At 42.6% G+C, this 10,000-nt stretch overlaps 1 protein-coding gene across 2 annotated transcripts in view; it reads right to left on the reverse strand.

Moving 5' to 3' along the window:
- The window catches only part of LOC113816362 (opioid-binding protein/cell adhesion molecule), a 147,403-nt gene that overhangs the window by 32,511 nt on the left and 104,892 nt on the right, over positions 1 to 10,000 (reverse strand). For both annotated transcript variants that reach the window (XM_070135685.1, XM_070135684.1), the window contains exon 2: positions 5,707 to 5,788. In XM_070135685.1, coding sequence (XP_069991786.1) covers positions 5,707 to 5,776 — 70 coding nt within the window. In that variant the 5' untranslated portion in view covers positions 5,777 to 5,788. The remainder of the gene's footprint in view (positions 1 to 5,706; positions 5,789 to 10,000) is intronic.

Below are 10,000 nucleotides of genomic sequence, written 5' to 3' on the forward strand. Positions count from 1 at the left end.
ATTTAAGGGAATCTTATACTATTTAAGGGAATATTTTACTATTTATGGGAATATTCTACTATTTAAAGGAATATTCTACGATTTAAGGGGCTATTCTACTATTTAAGGGAATATTCTACTATTTAAGGGAATATTATACCATTTAAGGGAATCTTATACTATTTAAGGGAACATTCTAGTATTTAAAGGAATATTTCTGCTCCGAACGGGAAATATAAATAAGAATTCCATCACTCAACCGGCCGATTCCCTTGGATAGACAACCCATTGAATATGTAATGGGGATATATACACATGAAAGTAAAGATGGACATATGTTGATTGGATTGGAACCCATCCACCAAAGCACTCAGCCTCCTACTCATCTAGTTAGAAATCAAGTGAATTAGCGAATCATATTAGCCAACCAATCAGTCAGTCCCACTTATTGAACACTTTCAAATACCTAACTGGTCTCATATCAGCGTTAATTGCGCTTAATTTGGGGTCAATGAAAATTATGAAAAAAGGACGAAATGACTCGTGACCGAGTAATAAGAACGTGAAGTAGGTCGTAATTACCACATGAATACTAACTCCTACAAAAAAAAAAAAAAAAAATAGTTTGTATTGTAAATGTAATGTGCTTTGATGACTGCCTTCTTTAGGCCTAAAATTTTCCTTTCGTTTGGAATGTGGTCTGATTCTCCTAGGGCGAAGGGGAAAAGCGAAATAGTAATATGATAATTGAATAAGAATAGAACACGCTGTGGAAACACCGGTAATGATCGTGACGATGATATTAATGAGAAGATGACGAGGAATAGAAATGTGGGGAAAATGATAAAAAAAAGGATAATAAGAAGAATTAAGAAAAAAACGGTAATATGAGAAACTAATGATTATTGTAAATATCATCATTACTATCCTCATCATCATAATTATAATCAGATTCATAATCTTCATCATCATCATCATCATGACTATGATGAATAACTATAATAATGGTAATACTATCAGTAATAGTAATAATAATATCTACAACAACGTAGTAATAATGTTAAAAATAATAATGTTAATAATAATAATAGTAATAATAAAAAGAATAATGATAACACTAATAACACTAACAACAATAATAATAACAATAATAAAAATAATATCCGTAATAGTAACAACAAAAAATAATCATATCATCAAAAATAACAACCAGCCCAACACCAACAATAATAATGACATACCCACCATGAACTTAGTGAAAACACCACTTTTAGAAAAAAAAAAAAAAAAAAAAAAAAACGAAAAACAAAACGAAAAACAAAATAAAGAGGGAGACACAGACAGACAATAAAAAAAAGACAGAAAGAGAGAAAAAAAACTGGACAAGACAAACAACGCAGACGCCGAAAAAAATAAAGCCATTTATCTAAAGGCAAGGCAGCTCGGCTCGGAAAAAATAACACACTGTGACGGGGGAAGAGAAGGGTAGATTCCATAGGCTGGGGAGAAGAGATGGGTAAGGATAGGGAAGAGAGAGGGGGAGGGGAGAGGAAGGGAAGGAAGTGGGGGGGATGGGAAGGGAGGGGCGGGAATGGAGGAGGGGAAGGGTGGGGGGATGGGAAGGGAGGGGAATGGAAGGGGAGGGGTGGGGAGGGAGAAGAAGAGGAGGGGAAGGAGAAGAGGAGGGGAGGAGAAGAGAGAAGAGGAGGGAGAGGAGGAGGAAGGGAAAAGAGGGAAGGGTGGGGGGATGGGAAGGGTGGGAGGATGGGAAGGAGGGGAGGGAAAGGAAGGGAGGGGAGAGGAGGAGAAGGAAGAAAGGAGGGGAGGGGAGGAGAAGGGAAGGGGAGAAGAAGGTAGGGGAAGGAAAGGGGCGAGGAGGATAGGGGAAGGGGTGAGAAAGGGAAAGGAGGATAGGGGAAGGGAAGGCGAGAGGAGGATTTGAGGAGGGTTGGGGAGGAAGGAGTGGAAAAGGGATAGGAGGATAGGGAAAGGGAAGGGCAGGGGAAGGGGGAGGGAGGAGGAAAGGGAAGAAGGGAAGAGGAGAGCAGGGGAGGAGGAACGGGAAGAAAGGAAGAGGAGAGCAGGGGAGGAGGAACGGGAAGAAAAGGAAAGAGGAGAGCAGGGGAGGAGGAGAGAGTAGGGGGAAAGGAGGATAGGGGTAGGGAAAGGAAAGGTAGAGGAAGAGAAAGAGGGCAGGGAGTGGAAGGGAGAGGAGGAGGGAGGGAGAAGGGAACGGGAAGGAGGAGGAAGAGAAGGCAGAGCAGGGGAAGGGGAAGAAGTAGAAGGAAGGGGAGAAGGGGATAGGGGAAGGGACAGGAGGGGGAGGGCAGGGGGAAGGGAGAAGGAGGAAGAAGGGGACGAAAGGAAGAGGAGGGGAGGGTAGGGGAAGGAAAGAGGAGAGCAGGGGAGGAAGAGAGGGAAGGAAAGGAGGGTAGGGAAGGGAAGGGAGAGGAGTAGAAAGAGGGCAGGAGATTGGAAGGGGAGGGGAAGGAAAGGGGAGAGGAGGAGGAGGGAGCGAGTTAGGGGAGAGGAGAGAGGAGGAGAAGAAGGGGAAATGAGGAAGGCGTGGGTGAGAGGAGAGTAATGGGAGAGGGAAGCTGGAGATCAGAGTTGTGGGGGAGGGGAGGAGAATGAGAAGAGAAGAGGGGGAAGGGAAAACGAGAAGAGAGGAGAGGAGAACAGAAGGGGGAGTGAGAGAAAGAAGAGAGGAAAAGGAGAGGGAAAGAAAGGAGGGGAAGGCAAAAGAGGAGATAGAAGGAGAAAGAAGAGCAATTGAGAGAACATTAGGAGAGGAGAAAGGAGAAGAGACAAAGAAAAGGAAAGAGAAAGCGAAGAGGAGAGGAGCGAGAAATGAAATAGAAGAGATGAGAAATGCAAAAAAATAAGTAAACAAATCAAAATATAAAAATTGAGAAAGAAATATGGAAGGGGGGAATGGAGGAGAGAAAGGGGGAGGGGAGACAGGAAACCAACTGGAAGAGAAAAAGCAAAAGAAAAGAAGGAGAAGGGGGCGAAGAGAGAATAGTAAGGAGAGGAATGAGAGTATGGGTAAAAAGGAGAGGAGAAGGGTAAGAAAGAAAGAAAGGAAAAAAATCAGAGAAAAAGACATGTGAAGAGGGAAGGGAAAATGGAGAAGCAACAGCTGGAAGTGGAGGGAATACGAATTTCTCTCTCTCTCTCTCTCTCTCTCTCTCTCTCTCTCTCTCTCGCTCTTTCGTTCTCTCTCTCTTTCTCTCTGTCTTCGATATATATATATATATATATATATATATATATATATATATATATATATATATATATATATATATATATATACATATATATATATATATATATATATATATATATATTTATATATATATATATATATATATATATATATATATCTTTCTCTTTCTCTCTCTCTTTCTCACTCCTTCCGTCTCAGGATTTTCCCTTCCTCCCTCCCCCTGGTCTCTCTCTCTCTCTCTCTCTCTCTCTCTCTCTCTCTCTCTCTCTCTCTCTCTCTCTCTCTCTCTCTCTCTCTCTCTCTCTCTCTCTCTCTCTCCTTCTCTCTCGTCTCAGAGTTTTCCCTTCCTCCCTCCCCCCTCTCTCTCTCTCTCTCTCTCTCTCTCTCTCTCTCTCTCTCTCTCTCTCTCTCTCTCTCTCTCTCTCTCTCTCTCTCTCTCTCTCTCTCTCTCTCTCTCTCTCTCTCTCTCTCTCTCTCTCACTCACTCCTTCCGTCTCAGAGTTTTTCCCTTCCTCCCTCCCCCCCTGGTCTCTCTCTCTCTCTCTTTTCTTTTACGTCAGAAATCTGAAGAAGATTTATAGCACAACCCGAGGGTAGTAATTTCACTGTTACACTGTAAAGGCGGTACCGCTTCTGTGATGTCAGTCAAAGATGTATTATCTATCCCTCATTTTTTCTTCCGCTTTTGCAATCTTTTCTGTAGTATTTTCGCTATCATTTTTATCTAGATCATTAAAATTGTATTTTTTTTCTATCATCATCACTAGTATCTTTTTTGTCATTATCATAGACAGATTACTTGTGCAGTCTCTGTGCAGTATTCTGTCTTCGAGATAAGAATAGATAAACAATCAAATGAATTAATCAATATAAAAAGGAATACATATAGAGATGGATAAGTAAAGTATTGACCAAATACACACACTGCGACTCACACGAAACAGAGCCACACACATAAGCAATATCTTCCGTGTGTACCCGCCTGGAATCCACAAAATGCTTGAGCTAACTTCATACTATTCTCGAGATGATCAAGATACAAACACAGACACACACAACATTACCTCTCAAACAAAATGCACAGACACAGACACACAGACACAGACGCACAGACACAGCTGGATCCATTTCCCCCAAGGCATGTCCTTTTCTAAGTTCCATTTCCCTCTCGGCTTCGCTGGAAGGGGGAACGTTAATATTTTAGTACATTTTTTTCTATATTTTTCTCGTCGAAAACTGCTTTCCAATCAACTTTACTCAACATTGCACTTAATTGATTCCAGAGCAATATACCTGTTGGCTTTCATCTTTATACACAACTCGCTTCTCGAGAAAAAAACAAACAAACATAAACTAGGCTGTTTTATATTTGAATTACTTTTTCACAATATCGTCAGCCTGATAAAACGAACTTAATTATCATTTGTATCACTTGATTATGATTTATATCACTTAATTATCATTCATATCACTGTTCTTTTGTTGAGGGTCATGTTCTTGGAATTACCATTATCATTATTATTATCATCATCATCATCATCATTATTATTATCATCATCATCATCATCATCATCATCATCATCATCATCATCATCATCATCATCATCATCATCATCATCATCATCATCATCATTACTATTATTATTATTAATGTTCTGAAATATCTATTTGATGAAATGGCACAAAAAAGATCATATGTGGGGATACAACTTACTGTAATATTTTGTTTTTGTTTACATATACTTATAATTGTCTCATTAAAGATACAAATTTATTTTATATTCATTATAATCGCAGTTATTTAGTTGTTATTCCGATTATAATAATTATCCATTCTGCCAATCATTATAATCATTATTATTCCCTCATGATCATAATCATTTTCTTAAATTTATAGTCAGATTAAAATAAATATTTTTGTTGCAATATCTGCTTTCTCATTTCTCATTAGGACTGTCATTTTCATCATCATTACTTGTAATGATAAAAATAAGTTATAATTATATTAATGATAATAATAATTTTGATATATCTATAATCATCATTTACAGCATCGTTATTTTAAGTCTCCTCTTCAAAATTTGCATGGCAATATGTCCTCTCATTTCATTATTACAATCATTTTAATGATCATTTCTTAAAATAATAAATATCAATTACCGTTAACCTGCATTTAGACCTACATAAACGCTGTCAGCTCTTTTGCACTTCATAGGGAAGTTTCCGTCAAAGAGATGGCGCTGTTCACGACACTTTCAGGACTCATTCTCTTCGTCATTATTTCCATCAGATGGCAGCCACAGTGCACTCTCCGTTCTTGCTATTGCTTCGCTTTCCCATCTGCCTGCGTTTATACGTGGGTCTCAGTCTGTCTGTGTGTGTCTCCCCCCCCCCCTCTCTCTTTCTCTCACACACACACACCCTCTTCGCTTCTCCCTCCCTCCTACCCTCTCCCTCTCACTCCTTCTCCCTCCCTCCGTCTCCCTCTCTGGCCTTACCTTCAGCAGGAGAAGCGACGGAGGCGGTGACGACCAGCACTAAGAACAGGGCGAGTTTGAAGGCCATCATGGTGCCATAAACCTGCAAGGAAAAAACATGGTGGTTAGAGCCTGAGGTAAATAATTACCGCTTTTACCATCATCATCAGTAATCACTTTCCGAAGCAAGGTGACAATGGTTCAACTGTCTCGTTACGCTATCTGTTTATAGTGGCACCTGGAGAACACCTTTTCTTTTGCGATTTTCTGAGGGTCTGTCTCGTCTTTTCATTTTTCTTTGTGTTTTTTATGCTTGTTTGTTTTCTTATGCATGTGTACGTTTTGTGCGTGTGTGAATTGGGTATATGTGTGAGTGTGTATAGATACATACGTATATATAAGCAAATATATGTATATGCGAGTCTCTCTCTCTCTCTCTCTCTCCCTCTCCCTCTCCCTCTCCCTCTCCCTCTCCCTCTCCCTCTCTCTCTCTCTCTCTCTCTCTCTCTGTGTGTGTGTGTGTGTGTGTGTGTGTACGGGGGGAGCATAACCCTCTCCCATCCCCCGTCCTCCACACCCCGATCTCCTATTCCTACGCCGTCCATCCCACACACAACAGCTGTTCGGAAGTACTGGAACGGGGACGCCATCGCAGCAGGGCAGAGGAGGTGAGGGGGAGGGAAGAGAAGGGAGGATGGGGAAGGGGAGGGAAGGGAACGGGGAGAGAATGGATGATAGGGAAAGGGAATGGAAAAGGAGGGAGGATGGGGAAGGGGAAGGGAAGAGAAGGGATGATGGGAAAGGGGAAGAGAAAAGAAGGGATGGGGAAGGGGAAGAGAAAAGAAGGGATGATGGGGAAGGGGAAAGGGAAAGGGGAAGGGAGGGTAGTAGTTGAGGTTGGGGGGAGGGGGGGAAGGAGATGGGGAAGAGGAAGGGGAAGGGGGAAAGGGCAGTAGGTGAGGGAGGGGGGAGAGAGAAGGAGATGGAGCGACGGGGAAAAGGAAGGGGGAAGAACAGTGGAAATATAGGCGAGGGGAGCGGGGAGGGGGAGGAGGGGGTTAGGGGGATCCAACGACGGATACATCACACCCGTCGGACCAAAACACGAGGCCACCAGTGTTATGCAGAGCGCGGGTGGATGATACGAGCCGACCTAACGAGTTCCTCCGCATCCCAGGGACCGATTCCGAACGGAGACAAACAGATCCGTAACTATAAAGTTAATGAATATGACCCAAAACACAGGCGCGCTCCAAACAAATTATTCGCCTAAAGAGCTTCATCCAGGGAAGGTGCCTTATTACGCAGATGTTCATAAAAAAAAAAAATCCTTTTCGTATTTATTCAAAAAGTATACTGATCTTCATGGCTTTCACTCTAAATTGTCATTAAATATCATAGTAAGCACCAGTAGGACAAAATGCATATAGCAGTATATACGGCAATGGCATATGTCAAAACCAAGAGGCAATGAAGGCAGTCCTAAAAAAGAGAAAAAAAAAGAGAGAGAGAGAGAGAGGGGAGGGAGGGAGGGGGAGAGAGAGAGAGAGAGAGAGAGAGAGAGAGAGAGAGAGAGAGAGAGAGAGAGAGAGAGAGAGAGAGAGAGGGGAGGGAGGAGGGAGAGAGAGAGAGAGAGAGAGAGAGAGAGAGAGAGAGAGAGAGAGAGAGAGAGAGAGAGAGAGAGAGAAAATGAGCAAAGAACACACACAACCCCCCCCCCCGGTCCCCATATACCCCCACTCACTCCTACTGCGCTGCCGACAGGTAAATGTTCCTCCGTGAGAGAATAAATGCTCTCCTTCCTTGGAAAAACCGCAGGTGAGGACATGGGCGGTAAATGAATGACGATGAAGACAGGGCTGTTAAGGACGACATTGCCGCAGGGCGCACTTTACTGCGCGACCTTAATGGATTGTGCATGAGCCTTGCATGACCTTTATGGGCTTTAGAGGAAGAAAAAGTAAAGATTTCAGGATGATATATAAATAAGGGCTTTCGCGTTCGCCCCCGAAGAAGTCGGACGATAAATACCGAGCGGGCGAAATAATAGAGCTATAAATAACTCAGAGGGATTCGGTTGTTTCCGATATTACCAAGAAAACCACCAAAATGAAAATAAATAAATGAATAAATAAAAATAAAACGAATGATCCTAAATAACTTTAGAAAAATAACTAAATAAAAAAAAACATCAGAAGGTAAGACCACAGTACAAAAAACAACAAGAACAAAAGCGAAACAAAGAGAAAGAAGAGACAAGAAAAAGACTATAAAGAGAAAGAAAACGAAACAGAGCAAAGACTTAGGCGCGAAGGCCCATGTTTCATCTTAGCCACCGACGATTGCGGGGTTAGAGGGGGAAAAGCCTGGGGTTTCGTGAGCCTATATACCAAATCAGATTTTCTTGGCCCACGCGGACTAGGCCTAACAACCTGCACGAACGAGGAGGTGGAGGAACGCCCAAAATAACATTATTTCTTCGGTAGGCTATTTGACTAAGGTGTTCCCTCTTAATTAGCTTAATTATCGTTAGGAATTATTTCGATTTCGACGAAAGGGATAAGGAGTGACTGCTTGTTGTATGATATTTCTCTCATGCAACTCCCTCCCACCCGCTCTCTCTATGTCTCTCTCTCTCTCCTCCCCACCCCCTCCTCTCTCTCTCTCTCTCTCTCTGTCTTTCCCTTCTTCCTTTTCTTTCCCTCTTTCCCTCTCTCTCTCTCTGTCTTTCCCTTCTTCCTCTCTCTTTCCCTCTCTCCCCCCTCTCTCTCTGCCTTTCCCTTCTTCCTCTCTCTTTCCCTCTCTCCCTCTCTTATCTCCCTTCCTTTCTGCCTTTTCCCATTCTGCGCACGTTAACCCAGCCCCAACAGATCCGTTTGTCTTTCTCTTTTTGCGTTAACAATTCAGCAGTCAAACACAACAGCAGAACCACCAGCTCTCCTTATCCCACCACAAGAAGAGTAAACAACATTCCGTAGACCGTTTATCACTTTATCTTAATGTTCCTGTCGGCGACCCTTCCAAAATGCGTCGGTCACAATCTAGGTCAGTAAAGCAGAGGAGGCCACGGTATATTTCTCTATTAAATCAAGCCGTGGATTTCCGTAACCCTCTCTCTTCTTCTTCTTCCCTGCTTTTGCTATTTCATTTTTGGGTTCTCTCTTAGCTATTCTCTTCTCCTTCTCTGGTCTTCACCGTTTCATTCCTTGGTCCTCTTCACTGCCTCTCTTCTAATTCTCTGGCCTTTCCCCATTTCATTTCTTGGTTCTCCACTGCCCTTTCCATTTCCTTCTTTATCTTTCCTCTTTTATTTATCGGTCCTCTACTGCCTCGCCTCTTTTCTTCTCCGTCCTTCTTCTTTCATTTATCGGTCTTCCATTGCCCCTTTCCTTTCCTTCCTTCCATTCCCCTTTCATTTCTCCGTCCTCTTCAATTCTTGGTCGTCCCCTACCACTCTCTTTTCTCTCTCTGCCCTTCCCCTTTTACTTATTGGGTCTTCCACTACCTCTCTCCTTCTCCACCCTTCCCATTTCATCTCTCGGTCCTCCACTTCGCCTCCATCTTCCTTCTCCGTCGTTCCTATTTCATCTCTTGGTCCTCCCCTTCGCCACCTTTTGTCTTCTTCTATGCCCATTTTTTTCATTCTCCTCTCGATGGCTCCCTTTCTAGGACGTTTTATGCACTCTATTATCCCCCATTCACAGGGCTAAGGGAGGGAGCCTGAAAGGAATTCTTGGGGAATGGAGAGAGGGACTCGCAACGTCCATCTCTTTTTGCCGGAGTTATGGTCGCTTAAATTTCATTAATATCGCCTCAGTGACGGACGTTTATGTTCTATCTATGCTGCTGCGAGGAAGGGATCACCTAATTCGTCTTAATTAAGTGATAGGCGTTCATGCTCTCTATATTTAAGCCGGTACTTTCCGTCGTGATGCTGATAGAGGGTGTGTGGCAGCGGACGTTGCATCTTAAAATTTCTGTACTGTAAAAAGGGAGAGAGAGAGAGAGAGAGAGAGAGAGAGAGAGAGAGAGAGAGAGAGAGAGAGAGAGAGAGAGAGAGAGAGAGAGAGAGAGAGAGAGAGAGAGAGGAATCAAAGAGTCATACACAGATAAACCAAGAGCTAAAACCAACAGACAAGCAACGAAATGAAAAGAGACATGCGAGAATAAGAGAAAATACACACAAATACCTATAAAAGAGAAATCAGAGGCAGAGGAGAGAGAGAGAGAGATAGAAACAGGGACAAAAAGAAAAAAATCAAGTATAACAATGATAATACATAACATTATAGCGAATCCAGAAATACCGTCAATA

This window comes from Penaeus vannamei, chromosome 20 (assembly GCF_042767895.1).
Source record: "Penaeus vannamei isolate JL-2024 chromosome 20, ASM4276789v1, whole genome shotgun sequence".
NCBI classification, from domain to species: Eukaryota; Metazoa; Arthropoda; class Malacostraca; order Decapoda; family Penaeidae; genus Penaeus; species Penaeus vannamei.